General features: G+C 44.3%; 1 protein-coding gene across 1 annotated transcript in view; it reads right to left on the reverse strand.

The window, feature by feature from the left end:
- Window positions 1-8,855: 8,855 nt before the first annotated feature.
- PAPPA (pappalysin 1) overlaps window positions 8,856-27,456 on the reverse strand; it is a 254,556-nt gene continuing 235,955 nt past the window's right edge. Inside the window, exon 22 of the mRNA XM_068552436.1 lies at window positions 8,856-14,087. Within this exon, the coding sequence (XP_068408537.1) occupies window positions 13,980-14,087 (108 nt within the window). The 3' untranslated portion in view covers window positions 8,856-13,979. The remainder of the gene's footprint in view (window positions 14,088-27,456) is intronic.

A 27,456-nucleotide genomic window follows, 5' to 3' on the forward strand; every position in this document is an offset into this window, starting at 1 on the left:
AGAACCACACCAAAGGCTGGTCTTCATCCAAAGAAGGTGATGTTGTATATATGGTGGGATTGGAAGGGAGTCCTCTATTATGAGCTCCTTCTGGAAAACCAAACAATTAATTCCAACAAGTACTGCTCCCAGTTAGACCAACTGAAATCAGCACTCAAGGAAAAGCATCCGGAATTAGTCAACAGAAAACGCATATTCTTCCATCAGGATAACACAAGACCTCATGTTTCTTTGATGACCAGGCAAAAACTGTTGTAGCTTGGCTGGGAAGTTCTGATTCATCCAGTGTATTCACCAGACATTGCACCTTCGGATTTCCATTTATTTTGGGCTTTATAAAATTCTCTTAATGGAAAAAAATTCAATTCCCTGGAAGACTGTAAAAGGCACCTGGAACAGTTCTTTGCTCAAAAAGATAAAAAGTTTTGGGAAGATGGAATTATGAAGTTGCCCCAAAAATGGCAGAAGGCAGTGGAACAAAAGGGTGAATATGCTGTTCAATAAAGTTCTTGGTGAAAATGAAAAATGTGTCATTTATTTTTACTTAAAAACCAAAGGTACTTTTTGGCCAATCCAATATATATCACATCTTCTTTATCCATTCATCTGTTGATGGAATTTAGGTTGTTTCCATGTCTTGGCTATTGTGAATAGTGCTGCTATGAACATAGGGGAGCCATGTATCTTTTTTTTTTTTTTAATTTTTATTTATTTAGTTAGTTAGGTAGTTAGTTATTTTTGGCTGTGTTGGGTCTTCGTTTCTGTGCGAGGGCTTTCTCTAGTTGCGGCGAGCGGGGGCCACTCTCCATCACGGTGCGCGGGCCTCTCACTGTCGCGGTCTCTCTTGTTGCGGAGCACAAGCTCCAGACGCGCAGGCTCAGTAGTTGTGGCACACGGGCCTAGTTGCTCCGCGGCATGTGGGATCTTCCCAGACCAGGGCTCGAACCCGTGTCCCCTGCATTGGCAGGCAGATTCTCAACCACTGCGCCACCAGGGAAGCCTGCCATGTATCTTTTGTATTATAGTTTTGTCCAGATACACGCCCAGCAGTGGGATTGCTGGATCATATGGTAACTCTGCTTTTCTGAGGGACCTCCGTACCGTTTTCCACAGTGGCTGCACCAACTTACATTCCCACCAACAGTGTAGGAGGGTTCCCTTTTCTCCACGCCCTGTCCAGCATTTGTTATTTGTAGACTTTTTTTTTTTTGTAGACTTTTTAATGATGGCCATTCTGACCAGTGTGAGGTGGTACCTCATTGTAGTTTTGATTTTCATTTCTCTAATAATTAGCAATGTTGAGCATCTTTTCATGAGCCTATTGGCCATATGTATTTCTTCTTTGGAGAAGTGTCTATTTAGGTCTTGGAGCCTTTTTGTTTTAAAGATTATCATGAGCGTTGTCTTTCCCACACTAACTGGTCAATAGAAGATAGGGTAGTTACAGAAGTGGACATATTCCGTTCTCCTCATGGGTTTGGGACATGGCCAGTGCCATGTCAAGAACCAAGATTCTGCTAGTCATGGAAGGCAACTTTTGGCAAAAAATGCTCACTTAGCAGCAGTTATGGTACAAATTGTTAACTTGTCCAAGGAGGTGAGGGTAGTACAAAGACGATGATATCTCTAATCAGGTTAGGCAAGAGACATTCTGGTCAAGAAGGAGAGTACTGGTTAGGGAGGCAGACCTGGGGCTCCGTGGCTGCATGATATGTAGCCCTAGAGGATGTCCTCCCCAACCCAATCTTCAGTTTATTGTTTGACAAATAAACTAAACACAGAAAAGCAAATGTAACATTTATACTGCCACTGTCCTTTCCATTTCCATGATGGGCATCTATGGACGAGGAAAGTTCAGAGAGATGACTTTCCCAAGGTCACATTACCTTTTCTCTGGAGCCTGGCTGTGTTATAAAAACCCTTCTCCTCCCAGCACTGCAATCACTACCAGTCAATATGTGTTGAGATTAAGTTAAAACAATTTCCATCCCTGGCGTATTTAAATAATTGGTTTTGGCTTAAACAAACTTAAGATAATCATGAGAAGAGAGAATCAGTGTAATGTAGTGTTTACACTTCAAAGAGATTGGGACTTGATTTGGGGCCACTCACTATGAACAATCACTTAAACACTGAGTCTCAGTTTCTTTCACTTGTAAAAATGAGACTCATGATCCCTAGAACAGTATTTTTGTGAGAATTAAAAAGAGAAACTAATCTGCTTCCATGTCTTAAAGAAAGACATCCCTTCCTTACTCCCACTCTTGTTGTTATCCTTTTGAAGTACAAGCTAGAAAGTAGAATAATACTGATTTTGTTTTTTAATTTGTCTTCACCCTGGGCCTGTTCAGTTTCATGGGCGAGTAACTGAGATTTGTCATTTCACAGAGATGGAAGCAAGTTTAATACACTGTACAACCTCAGGCCTGGTGGTGTAAAAGTGATGTACATTTTCTCCATGTAAATATTGGAGAACTAGGCTGAGTGTATTGTATCCGTCCCCCTACAACCTCACTTCTTCTGAAGAGTGCTGCCTGCCATGGGAGTCATATTTACCCAAGGATGGGGTGGAGAAGTATACTGAGTACCTGCTATGTGACAGCCCCCTGCTGGGTTCTTTACTTAAATTATGATATATTTTCCTTAGGACAGCCCTTTTAGGAGAGAAATGATGAATCCATTCTATAGACAAGGCTACTGAAATATAAACAGGTAGAGAACTGCCCAGGATAACATAACATATAAATGGCTGTCATCCCAGATCCCATCTGACTCTATTCTGATGCCTTCCCCAAAGCCGCCTTCTTTGATCTTAAGACATCATCATGATAAAACCACTGAGAGGTCATAAGGAATATTACTTGTATTTCCAGACCTACACACCTGATCACATGGTTTTAGATTTTCAGAGTTCGTGATAGCCGATCCTAGAAAACAGCTAGATTTCCCTGTCCCAATATTTCATTATTTAAAGAGAAATCTAATAGGAACTCTACCTTCTACTCAATTCATCTGTAAACACAAAAATTCTCTAAAAAATAAAGTCTCTTGATTGAAAAAAAATCTAAAATCAGTGAATAGCAGAGGTGTGTAATGACTTACTAGAATCACAGAATGTTAGACACTGAAGATCATTTTGTCTAATTTCACCATTTAATAGAATGCGTAAAATCCTCTGTCCACCTACTGTCACCACTTTCATCCAAACAGCCATCATTTCTTTCCTGGACTACACATTGTCCTCTGACTCCCTACATCTGTTCCTAGCTCCCTCCATTTTCTTCTTCACATTGCCACTTGAGGGGTCTTTCTCTATACAGCAGTTCCTTATTAGTTATCTATTTTATATATAGTAGGCTGTATATATCAATCCCAATCTCCTAATTTATCCCTTCCCCCCTTATCCCCTAGTAACCATAAGTTTGTTTTCTACCTCTGTGACTCTATTTCTGTTTTGTAAATAAGTTCATTTGTACCATTTTTTTTAGATTCCACATAAATTATATCATATGATATTTGCCTTTGTCTGACTTACTTAACTTAGTATGATAATCTCTAGATCCATCCATGTTGCTGCAAATGGCATTATTTCATTCCTCTTTATGGCTGAGTAATATTCCATTGTGTATATGCACCACTTCTTCTTTATTCATCTGTTGATGGATACTTAGGTTGCTTCCATGTCTTGGCAACTGTGAATAGTGCTGCTATGAACATTGGGGTGCATGGATTTTTTGAATTAGAGCTTTCATCTTTTCCAGATATACTCCCAAGAATGGGATTGCTGAATCTATTTTTAGTTTTTTAAGGAACCTCCATACTGTTTTTCCACGGTAGCTGCACCAATTTACATTCCCACCAACAGAGTAGAAGGCTTTCCTTTTCTCCATATCCTCTCCAGCATTTATTATTTGTAGACATTTTGATGATGGTCATTCTCAGCAGTGTGAGGTGATACCTCATTGTAGTTTTGATTTGCATTTCTCTAATAATTAGCTATGTTGAGCATCTTTTAATGTGCCTGTTGGCCATCCGTATGTCTTCTTTGGAGAAATGTCTATTTAGGTCTTCTGCCCATTTTTTGATTGGGTTGTTTGCTTTTTTGTTATTGAATTGTATGAGCTGTTTGTATATTTTGGAAATTAAGCCCTTGTCTGTCACATTGTTTGCAAATATTTTCTCCCATTCCATAGGTTGTCTTTTCATTTTGTTTCCTTTGCTGTGCAAAAGCTTCTAAGTTTGATTAGATCCCATTTGTTTATTTTTGCTTTTATTTCTATTGCCTTGGGAGACCGGCCTAAGAAAACATCGCTATGATTTGTATCAGGGAATGTTTTCCCTATGTTCTCTTCTAGGAGTTTCATGGTAGCATGTCTTGTATTTAAGTCTTTAGGTCATGTTGAGTTTATTTTTGTGTATGGTGTGAGGGAGTGTTCCAACTTCATTGATTTACATGTGGCTGTCTAGCTTTCCCAGTACCACTTGCTAAAGAGACTGTCTTTTCTCCATTGTATATTCTTGCCTCCTTTGTCAGAGATTAATTGACTGTAGGTGGGTGGGTTTATTTCTGGGCTCTATATTCTGTTCCATGGATCTATATGTCTGTTTCTGTGCCAATATCACGCTGTTAGACTTAATTGATATCTACGGCATACTACATCCCAAAAAAAAAAAAGAAACTAGAATACACATTCTTTACAGGTGCACATGGAATTTTCTCTAGGATAGACCACACACTAGGACGCAAAACAAACTTTAAGAGGAGATTATTCCAAGCATCTTTTCTGACCACAACAGCATGAAACTAGAAATTAACCACAAAAAGAGAAATGAGAAAAAAAGATTACATGGAGACCAAAAAACATGCTACTAAAAAAACAACGGGTCACAACGAAATCAAAGAGGAAGTAAAAAAGTATCTCGAGATAAATGACAATGAAAACACAACCATACAAAATCTATGGGATGCAGCAAAAGCAGTTCTAAAAGGGAAGTTCATAGCGATACAGGCCTTCCTCGAAAAACAACAAAAATCCCAAATAAATAACCTATGACCTTAAAAAATTAGAAAAAGAGCAAACAAAATCTAAAGTCAGCAGAAGGAAGGAAATAATAAAGATCAGAAAGGAAATAAATAAAATAGAGATTAGGGCTTCCCTGGTGGTGCAGTGGTTGAGAATCTGCCTGCCAATGCAGGGGACACGGGTTCAAGCCCTGGTCTGGGAAGATCCCACATGCCGCGGAGCAACTGGGCCCATGAGCCACAATTACTGAGCCTGCGCATCTGGAGCCTGTGCTCTGCAACAAGAGAGGCCGCGACAGTGAGAGGGCCCGTGCACCGCGATGAAGAGTGGCCCCCGCTTGCCACAACTAGAGAAAGCCCTCGCACAGAAACGAAGACCCGACACAGCCATAAATAAATAAATAAATAAATAAAATTAAAAATAAAATAAAATAGAGATTAAAAAAATAGAAAAAAATCAATAAAACCAAAAGCTGGTTTTTTGAAAGGATAAACAAAATCAACAAACTTCTGACCAGGTTCACCAAGAAAAATGAGAGGACCCAAATAAACAAAATAAGAAATGAAAGAGGAGAAATAACAATTGATACTGCAGAAATACAAAATACCACAAGAAAATATGAACAATTATATGCTAACAAAACAGACAACGTAGAAGAAATGGATGAGTTTCTAGAAACATACAGCCTGCCAAAATGGAATCAAGAAGAAACAGATAATTTGAACAGACTAATCACTAGAAGTGAAATAGAATCTGTAATTTAAAAGCTTCCTGAAAGCAAAAGTGCAGGACTCAATGGCATCACTGGGGAATTCTAGCAAACATACAAAGAAGAACTTATACAGATCCTTCTCAAACTCTTCCATAAGACTGAAGAGGAGGGAACACTCCCAAAGTCATTCTATGAAGCCACCATCACCCTGACACCAAAACTGGACAAAGACATGACCAAAAAAGAAAATTACAGGCCAATATCTTTGATGAATATAGGTGAAAAAATCCTCAACAAAATATTAGCAAACCGAACCCAACAACACATAAAAAGGATCATACACCATGATCAAGTTGGATTTATTCCAGGGTCACAAGAATGGTTCAACATACACAAATCAATCAATGTGATACACCACATCAACAAAAGAAAAGCAAAAAACGCATGATTGTCTGAATAGATGCAGAAAAAGCATTTGATAAAATTCAGCATCTATTCACGATAAAACTCTTGCTGAAGTGGGAATAGAGGGAACATATCTCAACATAATAAAAGCCATTTATGACAAACCCACAGCCAACATTATACTAAATGGTGAAAAGCTGAAAGCCTTCCCACTAAATTCTGGAATAAGAGAAGGATGCCCACTCTCACCACTTCTATTAAACATAGTGTTGGAAGTGCTAGCCACAGCAGTCAGACAAGAAGAAGAAATAAATGGTATCCAAGTCAGAAGAGAAGACGTAAAATTGTCACATGGTGATGAAGACTCCACACAAAAACTATTAGAACTGCTAAACGAATTCAGCAAGGTAGCAGAATACAAGGTTAATGTACTGAAATCAGTTGCATTTCTTTACACGAACAGTGAAATATCAGAAAGAGAAAGTTAAAATAATAATAATAATAATCCTCTTTAAAATTGCATCAAAACAAAACCCTGGGAATAAATCTAACCAAGGATGTGAAAGACTTATGCAATGAGAACTATAAAACATTGATAAAGGAAATAGAAGATGATTGAAGCAAATGGAAAGATATCCCATGCTCTTGGATTGGAAGAATTAATATAGTTCAAATGGCTGTACTACCCAGAGCAATCTGCAGATTTAATGTGATCCCTATCAAATTACCCATGACGTTTTTTCACAGAACTAGAACAAATTATCCTAAAATGTATAGGAAACCACAAAAGACCCAGAATTACCAAAGAAATCCTGAGGAAAAAGAACAAAGCTGGAAGCATCACTCTTCCAGACTTCAGACAATACTACAAAGCTATGGTAATCAAAACAGCGTGGTACTGGCATACACACACACACACACACACACACACAAAAGACTTTCTCTCTTAATCTTTCTATTTGGGAAATATTTGCCTCTTTTCATGAACTATTCTTTAAATCTTGTTTCAGTCTTCCCAGTGAATTGAACTGAACTGAGTAAAACATTCTCTTTAATAATTTATCTAACTTTAGAAATGGCCAGTTACCTGGTAGAATTTAGCAATGACTCTTGTTTTATTATTTGGTGCCCTCCCTCATGTCTCCCAGTGGCTTGTGTTTGTAAAGAGTCCAAAAAACCTGCTATGGGTAGTTCTTGACTTCTCTCCCCCTGCCCTTTTATGTAATTCACAATGATGTCCCCAAACCACTCTTTTGTGCAGAATTCAACATTTCAAGTGTCAGCAGATAAACCTATATTATGGTGGTACTGCCAGCCCATAGCTCAGTGTACAGTGCATGCAATGCCTGTGCAAGTACTTGAATGCTTTAGTGAATCTTGTTTTTATGCTTCTAAAAAACAAGTAGATATTAGAAAACTTAGTGCATTATTAATACTTGTCATAAGCAGCTGTATCTCATAATAATCATAACAAGAGTTAATATAATCTGTGTCTGGCACAGCTCTAAAATCTTCGCATATCTATCTTAGTTCATTCCAACAACAACTTCATGAGATGGGTACTTTTATTTCCATTTTACAAATAAGAAAACTAAATTTTAAAGCAATTAAATAGCTTTCCAAGGATTGCAGAGCTACTAAGTGATCTCATGAAAAATGAGATCCAGTGGGCAGCTCGAAAACAGCAGAACTTTGGTCTCAGCTGCCAGTGCATTTGATAAACTGGATGACTGAGTGTTCAATTACAGTATGAAGAAAATAAGTGAAAATAATGAATATGCTGAAGTTTATCATTGGAGAGAGCATCAAAAATATTAGACATGACTGGAAGTGATATTTGTTTTAGCTCCCTGGAAACTGAACTTTCTTGTAACATGTAAGAATGTTTTTCAGTTTTTGCATATGCAAAGTGTAGATGCCTTCAGGAATTATTTCTGTAGAAGACTGGGTGTATATTAGATTCAACTTCCTGCTACCATTGATCTTCTAATTCTAGGCCCTGGGATTCTCTTCCATGTTAGTGTGTATATGTGAGAGTCTTTTAGATTTCCACAAGAGACAAAAACCACACCACTACTTTTGAAGCATACAAGCTATTATATATTTTCATAATATAGAACTTTAAGGTATAGTAATCAACAGTGGCAAAATATTTCTGTCTTTGACATTATTTTTTTGTGAGATCTAACCTGTAATTGAGACCAGAGAAAACAGTATGGAAAAACAAATCCATGAGAACAGGATAAAAATATCATGAACAGCAAAATATGTCTGAGTATTTAAAACCGTATAGAAAAAATAAATTAGATGAACAATTGTGTAAATATAAATTAAAAAAGATGACATTCTTAATAAATAAAGTTTACTATTTACATTTTTATATATTGCTGAAAGACTTAACTTAGATCCATAAAAACACATAAACAGGAAAAAATAAAACCCAAAAAAGGAGCAGCAAATTTATGCGCGTGAGGTACAGAAAAAGGATTGGAATTGTGTTTTGTTTTTGGTGCTTAGATTTTCTTTTTTCTTTTTTTTTTTTTCTTTTTTATAGTAGGCCAGTAGAATTCTCTTGAGAACAGATTTTAAGCACATCAATGGAAAGTCATTTTTTGGTAGTTTCCAGAAGATGCGAAACAGATTTCAACATCATAATAATTAGAAATACCCATAATAATTATAACAATAATAAAAAGGTATAATATGATACATAAATATGGAAGAGCAGTTTGTAATATGAATACATTTTCTCTAGACGAGATCACAGTTTTATTTTGTAAATATTACATTTAAGTATATATATACACACATATATGTACAACTATATATACATGTGCATATATATGTAAATTTATATTTATATATAATATCTTTATATAGATAGATATCTGCGGACAGGTTATTGATTATAGAGACCCAAGAAAGCAAGTCAATAATTGTTCAAACTTCTCCTCACTGACTGCTGGTGTAGAGTTTAAGAAGCCCCGACTTTGCACTCAGAATGCTGTATCTTCTTTTAATGGAACACTCGATGTGGAATTTTAAGTCTGAGAAGAAAAAGAGATTTTAGGGACTCCCTTCCTCTATAAAGTTGGAAATGGCCCAGAAGTCTTGAACAAGCAGTAAGCTGACTTTTACACTGTAGGAAGTCACTGTTTTCTTTCTTTTTTTTTTTTTTTTTTATCAAATTATAGAACCGGTAAAGGCTAGAATAAGGGGGAGAAAGTCCAATTTATCTACAAGTGAAATATTCTCAAATGCAAGCCTCTCTCTTAAGGTGGATTTTAATCTAGGAGCTCCACCTTTATTCCTTGATATATCAAAGAGCACTCCCTGTCTTTCTTAAGTGGCCAATGGGCCTGTGCATTCTTGAAAAGTAACCCATAGACTTCGTGTCAAGCCTTGGCTCTCACAGATTGCCACAGCCCCTTTAAAACCTCAGGGCCTCACAATCCCCGCCCTCCCACTGTGAGGTAGGTAAGTAGTATTATCCCCATTTTGCAGCTGGAGAAACTGAGGCAAATGGAGAGGCAATATGATGACTTGTTCAAGATCACTGAGCAAACTGCTGCCTGGAGTCAAGAATTCTGTGTTCTTACTCTAAGGACATAATTCCTCTCTTGGCTATTACACATTTCTTTTAAAGATCAAACAATGGGTAGGAATTTGGTGAAACTTGAGCAAATTACAAGAATAGGCTTTTATTCCTTTGCTTTTTAGTTTTATGTTTGTTGTTTGCTTTGTTTGTTCTGTTTCTCAAAAACCATGGGAATTACCTGTCTGGTCATGTAGCAGCTTTTTAGGAAAGTGGACTGTGCAGTGTGATTCTAAGTGCAGACTTCATAAAGCCCAGTGCTCTAATGGTAAATACAAACATTTTATAATGTGAAAAGTGTGACACAATATGTCCCCTTAATATTTGGAAAAACCAGTTTCAAGCCCTCCCCATTCCCTGCTATCACTGATTGACACCAAACAAATAGACAAAATGCCCCCCCCCCCACAAACAACAACTACATACTAAGGGGAAAGATGCCTTATTTCCTGGACCTACCACAATGTACAGAAAAAAACAGACAGCAATATAAAATCCCACTCTACTCCTGCTAGGGAAACCTTTATGCTTGTGTCTACCTACTGAGTCTGTAGAATAAACAATGTCCTTCAGAAAGCACAAAAATAGGTTTTTAAAAAATTCTTATTTTTAATCATGCATTTTATTTACTTTTAATCTCCTTGTCTTCTATTAATCTCTATCTGTACAGCTTTGTCACCATCAATTTCTTCTTTTTATTTTCCCACTTGAAGTAGTTCCAGAAAAAAAAACATAACAAAACACAAAACCTCAAAACTGTTCACTTGAATTTATGGTTTCCTTCCTTCCTTTCTCTATGTCTCTCTTTCTTCCTTTCTTTCTTTCCTTCCTTAACACAGGTAAGACCTATAACAAATTGACAGTTAGAACCAAGTTAAATCAAACCTGGAAGGGAGGTAGCCGAAATCTGTCTCAAAGAATTATTTTCAACAAATAGCATTGAAGCATTGGCCAAGGTGGGAAGAAGACCAAGAGAACTGTCTAGGCAGTGACTCAACATGCTGAAGCCAGGAGTAGCAGCTGACACCCTCCATCTTCAGAGCCTTACTATTTACAGTCATTGATCTCTCCCTTTCATAACACCCCAATTCAGCCACCAGAATGGACTTCCCAAGGACAGTCTTCCCTTAAAAGGTGGTTGGCACAGAATCTGGGGGGTAATGCAAGTCCTCTGGCAGCCAGTAGGGTTGCAGCTTGGAAAGTCTTCCTAAGAGAAGGCTTGGAGAACTGTCCACCTTATCTTTTCTTTCTTGCTGTTAACAGGCTAATACTTCTTCAGAACTTCCAAGTTCTGAAGAAGCTAATACATCTTCAGAACCTCCGAGTGCTTTAGGACCTCTGAGCTGCTGACAGACAACAGGGTTTCAGAGCTGCCTCCTTGTGAGTACTCCACTGTCCTCAACTGGAGATGATGATCAGGGGATGAGATACTGAGTTTATCCCCAGAAAGAAAATGAAACCGAGAATCAGTGCATTGCATGAACAGAGCTGACTGTCCTCCACTAAGGTTTGAGAAGGGCCTATTAATGACACCTTGCATGTGGGCCCAAGGCTGGCTGTCAATCAAGCAGCCTCTCCCACCTAATATCCTTGGCAAATACGAATTTGTGAGTAACAGGTTTGAATGATGGTAAGAAGGAGACTGGAAGACTCTTTGCTCATAAGGGCTTGATCAATCTGAGAATCTGAAGGTAGAAGTCAGCCTTCAGGAAACTTTTGTCAGCTGAAGTGTGTGTGCAAGTGAAGGAGGAAAGAGCATGAGAGTCGATTTCAGGGAAGCTGGTGAGGTTCTTCTGTGATTCCTGCCACCCCACCGTTAGTAATGTTGTCTTTGGGTCTCCAAGGCTTTGCACTACTTATTGATGTAAAAAAGCAACTGGGAGGGCTGACTCTGTTATCTTTCTTAGTTTGTTCCTTCCTAGCTAGCACCACCCAGGTTGACAACTCAGCTAGAGCAAAAGAGGGGGCTTTAAGAGTTGGCAAGAGTTCTGAGATACTGGAGAGGGGTACAAAATGGGATCAATGCTTATATAATTATTATTATTTTGCCAAGGATTGGCCCTGGTAATTAGAGGGGAAAAAAATGCCCTGAATATAAATGAGATATAAGTTTGTGAGAGGAAACATAAAGGATTTGAGCCAGGCCTTAACAGTGGCGCGCCTAGAACCCAATCTAAGAGTTTGTAATATGGTACAAGCCGCACAAAACTACCTAAGCACTGCATCCTTATTTGTGGGCACCTGTGCAAAAAGCACCTTGATATATTTCTTAATATAACAGACCACAGATGGCCAACAGATATCTTCTCAAGTGTTCTTGATCAGTAGGTAATTGCTGTTGGGAGTGATACAGTAAGAAGGTTTCTGAAGTTATTTTTGGTCCCTGGAAAAAGGGCTATAGCTGATTAACAACGCCTGCGTCAGATGCAGGAATGAGGAGGGTCAGCCCATGTGCCTAGTATTTTCCATTGCTATGCTAAACCTTGTTTTTGTTGGTTGTCTTCACTAGACTTGAGATGATCTGTAGCAATCTTTATGCGATATATCTAGTTTAGACACTCCCATCACCTCACTTTCTCAGTTTCAAAAATCACGTCAAACTTAAGCATTCTCTCCACCTCATTCTGGATCCATCTCTTCCCATATTAATTCAAAAGGAGTGGACAGGTAACTGGCTGAACAGAGGCAAAGAGGACCCCAAAGAGGTGGAGGCTTCTATGCGCGTTTGGCTAATTTCCTCTTAACTAACTTTCGGAGGCTGAGCACAGGAGAGAGGGAAGGGCTGCCCAACCACAGGTGGGGCTGGGGTAGCGGGAGCTGGAAGACTGTGGAAAGCACGATGGCCGTGCTGGGGTGTTGGGGACCGAGGCTGTGAACTCTTCGGCTTCCCTCTGACAGCCCCTCTGGAACACAGTCCAGACAGATTCCACGCAAGACAGTTGTCTGTTCCAGAACTCTAGCTACTCGGGGCAAAAGTGAGGTCCTCAGACCCAAAGCCTGCTCTAGCCTGGAGGGGCAGGAAGGCTTGGATAAGGATGGTAACTCAAGAGTCCCTAAAATTCCAGCAGTCTCTGCAGGGCTCCAACATCACAGAAACTTAACACTGTTCCACTTGGTTATAAAATCTAACACTGGCTTAGACATTCTGGACTCTCAGTGAGGGTTCCAGCATCTTAAGTCCCTCAATTCCCTTCCAGGATGAGAAGCCCACCCATGGGGGACTTCACTTCTCACCATGTGGGCCTATGAGGGGTTTTCTCTTGCAGAAGGGCTAAGAGGTGAGGAGCTGTGGAAAAATGTGGGTCACTTTTAAGGCAGACTGTTTGGTTGTGTGGGGTTTTTCCTAACCTAGTCCTACCATCTTGGGGTACTCAATGTATAGGATAGAGCAGCCGGAAAAGTAGCAGCAAATGTGGTCCCAAGGCAAGATTTGGGGAATGGGAGGGATATTATGGCCTCAAGCCTCAAGCAGGGGGCTGTTATAATACCTTGACATTGCAATCCTAAGCCATTTCTAGCTTGGCCTGGAACCCCGGAGTTGCGGTAAAATCCCCCATGGCAGCGGAGGAATTTGGGGGCTTTGCATACCTTGGATTCTTTACCTCTTCCTGGGTCCTACTTCCCTAGAAGGTAGGTGATCAGAGACCATTTCACTTCCAATCCCAAAGGACTGCACACTTGTGCACACCTTACGTATTTTAAGCCTCAGGGTGTGAGCTATCTTAGCATTTCAACACTTGGTCTTGGCAGTTTCTGTAACTCTCTTTCTCCCAAGGACAGTGTTGGCTAGGAGCTTGGGAGAGGAAAGACTGAGTGTGCCCCAGTCTCTCTCTGCTCAGTCTCCAAAACTGCCCTCACGCGGATGTTTGCATGGGTGTGTACGCATGCATGCCTACTAACCACAGATGGGCACACTCCTAGATACATAACTCCTAGATACATGTTTCTTGCTGTGGTCGTGTGACAAACGGTTAGAATTTTAGGAGGCTCAGGGACTGCACGCCGTATATGCAATCCATCTAAGACTTTGGGATGGGATTCCATTCCATCATTCAACATGGCGAGACTTGGTTCACGTGCCCCCACTACGAGTCCTTCCTGGGTGAAATTAAAGGCAGACCGGTTGGGTGCTAAGGATCCCTGGTGTGGAGAGGCCATTCCGTTGAGCAGCTGACTGTGAAATCAATACCAAAGGGATGCGGGTCCTGGCATTGGGAATTCTTTGACAACTCCTTGTCCTTCCTTAGCCATGGCTGTATCCTCGGAGGTCTTTCCGGCTGTGTTCTTGGGCCTGGGGGTCCCGACAAGCACAGTCACCCTGTAGGTCACAAGACATAGGGAAGGGGGTGACCTGCAGAGAGAAAGGTAGAAGAAGTGAGCCAGGTGGTTGAGGCCAAAGCAGCAAATTCCGGAGAGGCAGTGCAGGGCAGGTCACTGGGTTTGGGGGGCAGCAGATTCAAGATCAAGACGTGACCCTGCTTCTTACTAGCCCTGTGATAACTTTTATCAAGGTCACCATGGTCATTATCATAGCACTTCCCATTTTCAGGGGCATTTATTACAGGTCAGGCCAAGTGCTAAATGCTTTCCAAACAGGAAAACACGGAATCCTTTGACAACTCTGTAAGACAGACACTAAAACAATCGCCCTTTTATAGAAGGAGAAACTGAGGCGCAGAAAGGGGCAGGCATTTTGCCCAAAGTAATAAAAGTGACAAATCTGGTATTTAAAGTAGGACAAGCAACCTCCCCCTGAGCCCCAGGTTCCTGGCTGTGGAATCAGTAGAATAAAGACCGACCTTGCACTGTGGACTCACTCTGAGGGCTGAATGAAATCATGGGTGAAAAATTGTAATGTACTACACCAGAGTTGGTTAATAGACCTGTACAATGCAATATCTAACTTACAGGGCTGTTGTGGTGATCAAGTGATATAAAGGATGTGACAGGGTCTTTTAAGAAAACATAACTCTCTGCATATATTGGTAATTTTGATTTTGAGAGGCAATGACGAAAACAACAAAAGCATTTGTCAGCAAGCTCAGACCACCTTCTAGGGGGCTGAAATCCTGGTGGGGAACATTTCACAGAAAGATTTTTGCAGAAAATTTGGTTGAAGGATCTCGGGAGCAGATTTCACCATGAGAAAAAAGCGAGAGGCACACAACATGACAATTCGATATATGTATATATCACGAAGGTTGGAAAAAAATTAAAGGAAATTTAAAAAGAGAAAGCGAGAGGCCCAAGTTTCAGTTCCCAGTCCATCCCTTCACACGCTGTGTGACCTTGGGCTGGCTGTCCTTTCTAGAAACCGTGAGAAAGAGCCCAGTAGACTGAATGTCCTCCCCACACAGCGGAGGATCTCTTTCCAAAGAGCACAGTACTGTCCCTGCTTGAGCCCCAGCCTGGGCTGACGCGAGTGGATTTCACCTCATTGCATCATGACATTTGCATATAACTTTCCCCAGAGGGTCCCCCATCTGCACAGATGGATTTAATGACCTCATTCGCCTCCTGCCTGGGCAGGGTCTCCAGTGCTCACACAGGCCTGGAGAGCATCTTTGTCTCTCTAGCTTGTGGGCTCATTCTCTATAATTCTTTTTCTCTCTGCCCCTGTGCCCGCCGCCCTCCCTCTTTCCCTCCCAACCTCTCTCCACCCTGCAACTTGTCAACAATTTAAAACGTAGGAAGGAACAGGAAGATTGAAGTAGAAGCCCCAGCTCTTCACCTAACTGAGGTGTGACCTTGAGCACGTGACAATTTCTCTGCGCCTCAGTTAACTCCGTCGTGAAATGGGAGTGATGAAAGCACACCCCTCCAGAGGTCGCGACAAGGGGTAATGAACTAACCAATGAAAAACCCCTAGCAGGCAGCGCGTGCCGCATGCCTGGTGCTCCACCCTCTCACGCAGGCGAGACGGGGACTGTGTCAGCCTTGTTCCTTCTTGTTTCCCCAGGGCCTGAGCCACAGAATACGAATGCAGGCCTGTTTGCTTCTCCATCTCTCTCCGACTCTCTCACTGTGCTCAGGCTAGTGCACTTGTTTCTCTTTTCAATTTAAGCTCACAGGTGCGTGATGCCGTGGTGCGTATCCCCAGAGCTGCTTCCATGCACAGCCTGCCTTGCTGCTTACAACTGCCCACTGTACCCTGTTCAGGACACTTCCTAGCCTCCATGCCTAGGCAGAGGTGCTACCGTCTGATCTAGGGTATTCTTCTGCAACCTCTTCATCTCTAAGAGAAGCAGAGAATGTTAGAATTGGAAGAGACCTAGAGAACACCCTCCAGTCCGTGTGGGGAAACTGAGGGCAGAGCCACGTCCAAATCTAACAAGCAGCTGAGGTCCAGTGGGGAGACCACCACCACGGGAGCCGAGAGGCCTGGATTCGCACCCTCATTTGCCTCATACTCGCTGAACGACTTCGGGAAACACTTTTAGGAAAAACCCCTTCACCGCCATCACCCTGAGTTTCTGCATCTACAAAAGGATGATTTAAAAAAAAATGTATTTCATATGGTTGTGAGCAAAGATGAAGGATGCAAAAACCCGTCCTCCTGCCCATGCTAACATTAAGATGACCCAGTTATCGCTCACGTCTTCTGCACAGTTAAGTTTTCTCTGTAACTAACTAACTCTTTCCCATTGGGCTCCTCGATTCTTTAGGGACGGCTTCACATCTGGTCTATGTCTCACGCTTCCTGCTGCACCTCACACAGGCAAACATGCAACAGATTCTATCTCTCAGAATAAGACACAAAGTCCTTAGCAAGAGTTCAAGGCCTTGCATGATCTCCACACACTTCTCAGACCTCCCTGGTTCCCTTCGTCCCCTCACTCTCTGTGGCTTTATTTACTGGTTCCTCAAATACTCCCAGTGTTTTCCTGCTTTTAAGCCTTCAGCCATCCCTGTTCCTCCCTGCCCCTGCCGTTTCCTGGCCAGCTCCTCTTCACGTGCCAGGTCTTATCTCAAGCACCACCTCCTCCCTCGTTAGTCTGACCAAAGATGGCACCATCATGCTCATCCCATATCCCATATCCCATCCTCCTCTCCTTACACCATTCTTGTACGGAATCACTTCTGCACTTGTGTGCCAGGGCAGTCTGGGCAGGGACCACGTCTGTTGTTGAACTGAGTCTTTATCTACCATATGGCAGGCATTCGATGGACCCACGGATGGAGCGACATATGAACGCACAAATATGCAGGAAAAATACAAGTCACGGAGCCTCTGTTCTCGCACTCATGTGCTGTGTGACTTTGTACAGGTTAGTTACCTCCCTTCTCTGGGCTTCAGGTTCCCTTCTCATCTGTATATTAAGGGTTGATTGATTGATTGATTTTAATGATTTCTACCTTCCCTTCTGTCTGAAAATCCTTCTCAGTCTGAGAAAGCCAGAAGGCAATGCCCTGGGCAGAAAAGATGGAGAAATGCAGACTTTCTCCACAGCTTGTGTCTTACACGTTCCCCTTTCTGCCATCCCCAGTTCCACTGGCTTCTCCAAAGTTAGCGGCTGTCAGGGCCCTACACCAGTTAGCGTCTCAGGCCCGTCTGGCCAGTCTGGCTGTGACAGCACAGTGTGACCATTTGCTTTCCTCCCTGGGCCAGCCCAGGGAGTTTCAGCGTTTCCCTAAAGAAATGGGTCTGGAACCTAAGGGAAGGAATTTCAGTCAGTCAGAACACAACAAAGTCTAGAAGGTTTGGTCTCAGGGAAAAGAAAGATCCAGGTTCTCCTTGTGGCCCCCCCCCCCCATATGCTTGTAAACGCAGCTGCGTCTACTGAGCCCTCACTAGGGGCCTGGGAGGCAGCACTGCATGACTTGTGGCAGGTCCGTGGCACCTGCGGACTTGGACTCCCCTCTGTGAGACAAGGGTTCTGGTGAGGAGCCAGTGAAGCAATGCTGTCTCCACACTAGCTCGTGGAGGTCCCAGTGCAGAGGACCAGCACCGGCACCTTGCCCTTCCTCTCGCCTGTCTGTGAACTGCCTGTTCAGTGCCTGCCTCGGGGATCGAGGGCCTACAATGGGGAAGAGAAGGTGGAGATCGCCAGCTCCGCCCACTCCCCCAGGTGTTCCCAGGTCTGACCTGGAAGAGACGGGGAAGCCTGTCTGTCTGTCTGTCCAGGTTCAAGGCCGTGAACACCACTGTACACACACATACACGCAGGCGCCTCCTGAGGCTGTCCGCGTGTTGGGTGATTCCCATGTGCTAGCTCATGGGCTCCACACGACCTCGGTAAGGCTTACAGATGGGAAAGTAGAGGCTTCAGAATGTTTAAAAAGAAACAAACTTGCCCCGGGCCTCACTTGGTAGATGCTGCAGGATTCTAACCCCCGCTCCGAACACTGAGAGCCCGTCGGCAAGTGAGAGTAAGGGGGAGGCACCCCTTCACACCCCGGCCAGGCTGACTGCCGCGTGGTCTGTTTGTTTAACAGCCACTGGCCTTTTATCCCTTATTCTGTGCCTGGCACCCAGTTACTCACTCTTCCCAGCAACACTAATAAGGCAGCTATTCTTACTATCCTCGTTTTATGTCTTAGAGGAAACGAAGATGCAAAGCGGTGAGTCACTGGTCTGGCAGGGGCTTGGGATCTGCGCCCATCTGTAACCGCTCCTCGGCACCACCCCCACGAGCCAGGTAGAATAGGAGTCAGGGTCCCCTTTTCACAGAGGGAGAAACTGATATGGAGAGAAGAGTCCCATCCCGATAAAGCCGGCTCCGAGCCCGATTCCCAGATGCCCTGATTGATTCCCCAAGCAGCTTCCCACCTTATCCCCCAGACGGCCTCCCAAGAAAGCCTACCACCCACAGCACCGATGCCATGGTGGCCAGTTTACATCTGGGATTCCCAGCACCATGTGGCCAGGCTGTCCCATAAACGGCTTGGCCACCCACTCTGGGATTCTGTCAACAAGCCCAGGTCGGTGACTAAAGGCCAGGATTCTCTCTTTTTCCTCTAGGCTGGAGATGGTGGTGCTCAGCACAGGGGTTTCTCCCAGTGGGTGAGCTGCCCAGGATAACACCTCCACCCGCGTGTGTGAGCGGCTCAGGAATGCAGCCTGGCAAACGCCACAGGGCCCTGGCTGAAGGTCTGTCTGAGGCTGGATTCTGACTCAGACTCAACAGGGAGGTCACAAGCAGAGACTGTGCAGTGCGGGGCAGCAGGAGGCATCCTGCGCTGACGGTCAGAAAGCCTGGCTGTCCACCCACCCACCATGGGGCCCTGGGCGAGTCACTTTACCACAGTGAGTCTGGGGGTCTTCATAGTGTTGACGGAAAGACTTGACGACATCAAGTAGACCAAGGCCTGACGCTGAGGATGAGGGCTCCCCTGCAAGCTCCTTTGGGGTAGGGCAGATCTGTGCCTGGCATGGGGCAGGCAGCAGTCAATGAATACAGAAGCTTGTTTAAACATGGGTAAAAGTGGAGGAGAAAATGGAGAAAAAGCCTGGGTAAAGTGGAGGAACACACCAGGCTAGATGAGAAGGAGGCTTGGGTTTGATTCCTTGCACTGTTAGTCATGTAGTAGTGTAGGCTAGTAGGCAAGTTACTTCTTTTGGCCGGGGGGGAAGTTGGGGGCGGGGGGGCTTCAGTTTGTCTGTCTATAAAATGGGGGAAATAACAGTCCTGCCACAGAGAAGTATTTTGGATAAAGTATAAAATTCAAGTAAAGCACTTGCACAGTGCATGGTGTATAGTATGTGCTCAGTAAATAATGCTGGTGATGGTGACAGTGGTGATGGCATTGACAATGGATAATAATTTGGGGGGATAGAAAGGTCTGATTCCTTTCATAGGATCAAGTTGAAATGAGTGTTTAATTCACCCACAGGAAAAAGTCAAAGCTACACCCCAAATGGGGGAAATCATAATACTCCAGAAAGCAGTGAACTTTGGACAAGGAGATTAGTCTACTTTGCTTAGTCATTTGCCTGTCATCTCTTACTAATCTTACAAGTTGAACACATCCGTCTCCTCTTCCAGGAAGCCTTTTAGGGTCCTCTAGGCTGGTTCAGTGCTTAAAATCATTGAATACCCCCCACTGCTCCCTGGATAAAGTTCAAATTCCCCAGCGTGGTTTATAAAAGCCTTGCTCATGCCTCTAGTCTCACCTCTCACCCGTTCCCCTCTTGCACTGCGCTCTAGCCATATTCAAGGATTCGGGTTTCCTTAATGTGTTCCCTTGTTCTGGGCTTTTCACAGACTCTGCCCTCTCCCAGAAATACTCTTCTCTCTCATCTTCATCTCTGGCCCTCCTCCTACTTCTTTTACCTGAGTAAGACCCACTGCACCTTCCACGTCTCACCTCTGATGCTGCCTTCTCTGGGAAGCTGCGGTGATGCGCCTCAATTGCTGTGTCTCCATTAGCGTTTACTGTGCTCTTAATGCCTGGCCACTGGTCCCCAAGATATGAACGCGGCACGGATAGGCCCAGGTCCATCTTGCTCATGCCTAGCACAGTATCTATCAATCAATCAATCACACAGCAGGTTCTCAACAATGGGGTACACCAGAACTTGGGATATAACAGTGACCAAAATAAATGCACCTTCTTGCTCTCATGAAATTTTCATTCCAGCAGCAAGAGGTATAGAGATTGCCAGACAATAAATAATAAATACATTTTACAGTATGTGCCAAAGTGATGTGTTATGAAAGGAAGAAAGCATGGAAGCCAAGGTAAATGGGTGTGGGAGTGCCAGAGGTGATGTAAGGTGGGTGGTCAGGGTGGGGCACATTGAAAACAACACTTGGGCAAAGACTTGGAGTGAGTCATGAGGATGAATGGAGAAGAATGTTCTCGGCCAAAAGAACAGCTAATGGTGAAGATTGGAAGGTAGGAGGATGCCTGGCCTGTGTGCGGGATGGCAAGGAGTCCAGAGGGCTGGGGTGAAGTGGAGGAAGGCACCCATGGTGGGGGTGAGGGCAGAGAGGTCTGGGGGTGGGCAGAGCATGCAGGCCATCAGGAGGACTGGTTTTCACTCTGGTAAAACGGAGAGGCACGGAAGGGCTGTGCATAGAGGTGTGAGGCTGCCTGACTTCTTTTCTGATGACCATGCTGGTTACTAAGCTGAGATGTTAGAGCTGTTGATGTATATCCCCATCTCTGCAGCTCAACATCCAACCCTTTATCAGCTCTGCGAAGACAGCTGCTTTCCATCTGATGCTTTCGATTATCTTCCCATATCTTATAGAATCACTAGCCTCCTTAGACCAATGGGCTATGTTTGGGTTTCATGCCCTTCCTCAAGAAACCAGGTTTTCCCTTAGATTAGCAAATGCATGTGGCAACCCTACTTAATGTCATCAGCTGGGTGTGCCATCCTGTGCTGAAACATGCTCCTGGGATTATTTTTTTTATTCTCCCCTGATCCCAGCCCTGATTAGCTTTCAAGTTCCCGCGCACTGACCACCTCACTCAGGAAGCCATGTGGAGAGTCCTTAGACATGAATCTAATCCAAATATCAAGAGATAAAAACCTAAGGTGAACCTGGCCTGCCCAAGGCCTCAGAGCTAAGTTGTCGAACTGGGACTACACCCCGACTCCCCAGACATCTTCCAGAATCAGTCTCTTAGCAGCCGCCCGAAACATGACCGTAACCAGCATTCCAGGCCACCACGCCTTAGAAAGCCCTGGTATGTCCAATATTTTAAGGTTGTCTCTCCTTCCTCCCTTACACCCCCGACACATGCTTATTACTTAGAATGATTCCAATTAGAAATGAATATGTTTTTGTTATTGTTACGAGGGGAAACTGTTGAAGCAACCGTTCTGGAAATCTGCTCTGTATTCTAGACTCAAGGCTCCAACAGGAAAATAATAAGCTGGCATGTGAGCAGCTGAGTCCCGCCCCTTCCTGCCTGCCTTGAGCTGCACACAGGTGTCTGGGCAGGAAGCTGGTCACCCCTGTCAGATGGAGTTTCCTGCACTGTCTTGCTCTTGTCGGCCAGCGGGGCCCAGGTCACGCCACAAGGCAGACGTGGGGACCAGCTGGTGTCTATACAGACAAACAAGGGGAGGAAGGCTGGAGAGAGCAGACAGACATCATTCTGGCCCAAGTGACTGGGAGGAGGCCCCAGCTCTGGGGACTGGGGAGAGGTTTAGGTGGAGAGTAGTCAGGAAGGAAGTCCAGGAGAAAAGTGCTTAGCCCTGGGGCTGGAGTTCATACCTAGGACCCAGGCCAGGAGGACCAGGAAGCAAGAGGCCCATCCACTGAAGGAAGGGCACGGTGCAAGCCCATTGCAACTAGATGTTCAGAACGGGGGTTAGAGGCGGGTGCTGTGCGGCTCAGACTCCTGAGCTTTGTGTCTCAGCTCTACCACTTACTGGCTGTATGACCTCAACCCTTCTAAGCCTCAGCTGCATCATCTATAAGGTGAAGATTAAAAAAAGACCACACCTACCACAGGGCTACTGTAGTGATGAAATGAAATGACACATGTAAGAACGGGTGACACTATGCTTGGTAAACAGTAAGCTCTCGAGAAACAGTAACTACTATTATTTGCTCGGAGTCAGGAAATCCTAAATCCTACACAGAGATCTGCCACCTGTACAAGTGATTCCACCTGAGTCTCAAATGTGTACTTTGTTGGATGGTTCTGGAGTCTAAATGGAATAATATGCACAGAGATTCTAACCCCTGGCCAAGCACATGGTAAGTAAGTGCTCAATTACTGTCGTTTGGGAAGGTGCATGAAGTCAGTCTGTGCTGTCAGTGAGATCCTGAGCACCAAGCTCGGAGTTTACGGGCAGGGAACTTCCCACAATATGGACCTGGGGCCAAGGGTACAGGTGGGAATTAAACAGGCTAGCAGGTGCAGGGCAGGGGGAGGAGAGGAAGGAAGCCTGCCTCTGGCCCCTCTCCTGCCCTGAGAGGCTTCCTGCTGTGGAAGCGGGAGACGGAAACCAGGACTTTTTTGTGTTCAGGGGAAACTCCTGTCTGGGTAGTCAGGATTGATTGGTAAGGCTGGGAGCCTCAGCCATTCCCCACCCTGTCGTTGCTGCTTTCTCCTTCTCAAGGGCAGGGGTTCCCTGGCTGTCTGGGGCCACAGTGAGATGTCTCCAACTGGAACAGGCAGGGTCATGCCCAGGTGCACTGAGGACAAGGTTCTGTCCCCACCTGCTTTCCTCTTCTGAGACTCAGCCCCATGCAGGAGAAGGAAAGAGCTGGGCTTGTGAGTGAGTCAGACAGAACTGGGTTCGAATTTGGGCCTTGGCACTTGCAGCCAATGAACTCAAACAAGTCCTGTAAGTAGTCTGAGCCCAAACTGGTTCCCCTGTGCAATGGGGCTAACAGCACCCTGCTGGGGTGGACATGGGCATTAAGAAGACAACACAGGATGAGTGTCTGGCAGTGTCTGACGTGCGGCAGCTCACTTAGGGGTGTTCCATCCTATTATCTACTATCTACCTCTGTACAGCAGCTCACTGCAAGGATAGTTGGTTGTGGATGAGAGAGTAGAAAGGTTCCAAGAAGTTGGAGTTTATGTAGAAGTTAGATTGGGAAATTTAAATTGTAGGAATATGACTTTAATTCAAATCACCTTCCTTCTCCAGCAGTCAGATTTCCAGGAGTCTTAAATCTGAAGAAAGTTCCAAACACTTCTGAACAACAAATAACTATGACAAAGCCACATGCACCATGAGAGAGGTCATCAGCCTCTCTAATACACAGGTCACACATAGTTCCAACAGCTATCTCCACTCTGCCCCCAACCACTATTCACCTTCACCAGGAAAGTTCCTACTCATTCTTTAGGTCTCAGTGTAAATGTCTCTTCCTCAGGGAAGCTTTCTCTGACCGTCTCACACACACTGTTCTCCAAAAGATCCCACACCTTTCCTTCATTGTCCCTTCTGCAAAGGTAATTAAATACATAGCTGTATACCTCACTGCTTAAAATCTGGCTCCCAAAACATACTGCGAGCTGTACAAGGGTAGGTATGGTGCCTGTCGGGACTCCACCATGTGCACACAGCCTGGTCCAGTGCTCAGCCCATAGAGATACTCCATGAGCACACATCTCCTTTCACGGAGGGAGCCTGGTCACCTGCACTCTGAGGCCTAGGCCGACAGGAAAAAGCAACAACTTAAAGTGGGAGAAGGTAATCTTTTAACACAAAAATCCAAAATTGCATTTATAATGTGAGTAGAAAAGAAAAGGGGGAAGAAAAGAAGACTAGGGGGCATATTCAGAACTAGCAAAAAGCTAACTAACTCTGGGTCCCTTAGTAAAGAGACAGCACTCATCTCAGGGCCCTGGAGCCCGAAATTGCTGCAGCTGAACCCAGTATAGAAATAGAGAGTCAAAATGGCCATTGGAGATACATATCTGTATATCTATATCTATATATTCAGATGACTGTAATAATTTGGAATCTGCACCTGAACCTCAATCATGACTTCACGTCCCTACCACGCACTCCCTAGAAATAACAATCCATTTAAGGAAGTTTCCCACTAAAATTAAATTAGTTTTATTTTTTAATGTTTTAGTATGTAAGTTATAGTTGGTAGGAAAATGCTTTTAATTGGAGCTGCTCTTTCTCCAGCTGATGGTGTCAGGTGAATAACATTTCATAATTCTACACAAACTTCTTTTTAAAACACAAACTTCATTGTCTGTTCACTGTTAAAGTGGCTGACTCCAAGGGAGGGAAAGAGACACACTGTATTCGTTTGGTAACAGGTATCAAGAGCCTTAAAAATGCTCACACCTGGAGGGGGGAGGCAGATGGTGGAAGAGTAGGACGTGGAGCTCACCTTCTCCCACGAAACATTAAAAAATATATCTACAAGTAGAACAATTCTCACAGAACAGCTACCAAATGTTGACGGAAGACCTCAGACTTCCAAAAAGACAAGAAAACCTCCACATAACCAGGTAGGACAAAAGGAACAGGAAAAAGAAGGAATCTGGATGGGGCCTGAGCCCCAGGGAGGGAGCTGTGAAGGAGAAAAGGTTTCCACGTGCTGGGAAGTATCCTCCCCGGCGGGGAGAGCAGACTGGATGGAGGGGGAGGTTCAGAGCCTAGGAGGAGAGCACAGCAACTCGTTTGCGGAAGGCAAAATGGAGCGGAACCTGCACAGAAGGTCGGCACCACTGCCCTGCGATCCCCAGCCTAAAACACTCCTCTGTTTGTTAGTGCAGGTGAGGGCTGGGTGCTGAAGCTCAGGCTTCAGAGGTCAGACCCAAGGAGAGAACCAGGGTTGGCTGTCTGGAAACAGCCTGAAGGGGCTGGACTGTGGCAACCAAGGGTGTACTCAGAAGAAGACTGGGCCCACCAAGAGAATCAAGGCACCATTATTGGGGGGGGGCGGCGCATGAGGAGAGGGGCGGGACCACCATAAGAGCTTCTTTCCCTGTGAGCATTCCCAGGCAACAGGACACCACCTACAGGAGCTCTGGGGGCGGGCGCGAGTCACTGCCGCCATCGTGGGCTCCAGAGGCAGGCACAGGCCACCACTACGAGACCTGCACGCAGGAGCCTGGCCCTGTCCCCGATGTCCCAGGAGAACTCAGATAGCACCCGCCCTTAGGAAATCCGTGAGCAGGCACCAGGCCCTACTGCCAGTGTCCCAGGAACGTACAAGGGCCACTGTACCTGCATACCCAATATCAAGGGAATAACGGCCAGCATATTCTGAGGAAAGAAAGAGGCACCAAGCATCCAAACTAAAAGCAGTCCCTCGACTCTGGAAAAGAGGGTGGAGTAGAAGGACTTGAGCTCACCTCCTCTCATGAAAACACCAACAAACATCACAACTAACTGCTGAACAACCATCAGTAAAAAAGACTGGAACCTAGCAAAAAAGATATTTTACATTCAAAGAAAGACAAAGAAGCCACAGTGAGACAGCAGGAGGGGTACTTTCACAAGATAATCAAATCCCATACCTGCCAGGTGGGTGACCCACAAGCTGGAAAATAACTATATTGTAGAGGTCCTCCCACAAGAGAATCCTGAGCCTCACATCAAACTTCCCAGCCTGAGGGTCTGGCATCAAGAGGAAGAAGCCCCAAAGCATTTGGCTTTGAAGGCCAGTGGGACTTGAGTGCAGGAGCTCCACAGGACTGGGGGAAACAGAGACTCCACTCTTGGAGGGTGCACACAAGGTTTCATGTACACTGGGACCCAGCACAAAGCAGTAACTCCATAGGAGCTGGGGCTGGACCTACCTTCGAGTCTTAGAGGGTCTCCTGGGGAGGCAGGGGTTGGCTGTGGCTCACTGGGCGGGGGTTGGGGGGGGGGAGAATAACACTGGTGGCAGAAGCCCCAGAGAATACTGATTGGTGTGAGCTCTCCTGGAGGTCCCCATTTTGGCATCACGTCCTGGACCTACCCAACAGCCTACAGTCTTCAGTGCTGGAACACCTCAGGCCAAACAAACAACCAGCAGGATAGGAACACAGACCCACCCATCAGCAGACAGGGTGCCTAAAGCCACCTATAAACACACCGCTTGACGCAGCCCTGCCCACCACCCACCAGAGGAACAAGACCCAGCTCCACCTACCAGTGGGGAGACACCAGTTCCTCCCACCAGGAAGCCCGCACAAGGCTCAGGATCAACCTCAACCACCAGAGGGCACACACCAGAAGAGGAGCTATAATCCTCCAACCAGCAGAAAAGAGACCACAAACAAACACACAAAGTTAGACAAAAGGAGATGGCAGAGAAATGTTTCAGATGAAGGAACAAGATACAAACCTAGAAGAACTAAGTGAACAGGAGATAGATAGGCAACCTACCTGAAAAACAGTTTAGAGTAATGACAGTAAAGATGATCCAAGATCTCAGAAAAAGAATGGAGGAACAGACAAAGAAGTTAATGAGAGATGATTAACAAAGAGCTAGAAGATTTAAAGAACAAACGAACAGAGATGAACAATACAATAACTGGAATGAAAAACACACCAGAAGGAATCAATAGCAGAATAACTGAGGCAGAAGAACAAATAAGTGACCTGGAAGAAAGAATGATGGAAATCACTGCCACGGAACAGAATAAAGAAAAAGATGAAAAGAAATGAGAACTGTCTCAGAGACCTCTGGGACAACATTAAACACACCAACATTCACATTATAGGGGTCCCAGAAGGAGAAGAGAGAGAGAGAAAGGGCCTGATAAAATATCTGAAGAGATTATAGCTGAAAACTTCCCTAACACGAGAAAGGAAACACTCAAGTCCAGGAAATGCAGAGTCCTGAACAAGATAAACCCAAGGAGGAACATGCTGGGACATATTAATCAAACTGACAAAAATTAAAGACAAAGAATAACTATTAAAAGCAACAAATAACATACAAGGGAACCCCCATAGGTTATCAGCTGATCTTTCAGCAGAAACTCTGCAAGCCAGAAGGGAGAGGCAGGATATATTTAAAGTGATGAAAAGGAAGAACCTACAGCCAAGATTACTCTACCCAGCAAGGATCTCATTCAGATTCGACAGAGAAATCAAAAGTTTTACAGACAAGCAAAAGCTAAGAGAATTCAGCACCACCAAACCAGCATTGCAACAAATCCTAAAGAAATTTCTCTAGGCAGAAAAGAAAAGGCCACAAAAAGATACAAGAAAATTACGAATGGGGACGCTCATGAGTAAAGGCAAACATAAAGTAAAGGTAGGAAATCATCCACACACAAATATAAAAATCAGCAGTCATGAGAAGAGGAGAGTACAAATGCAGGATATTGGAAATGCA

This window comes from Eschrichtius robustus, chromosome 10, assembly GCF_028021215.1.
Source record: "Eschrichtius robustus isolate mEscRob2 chromosome 10, mEscRob2.pri, whole genome shotgun sequence".
Lineage (NCBI taxonomy): Eukaryota > Metazoa > Chordata > Mammalia > Artiodactyla > Eschrichtiidae > Eschrichtius > Eschrichtius robustus.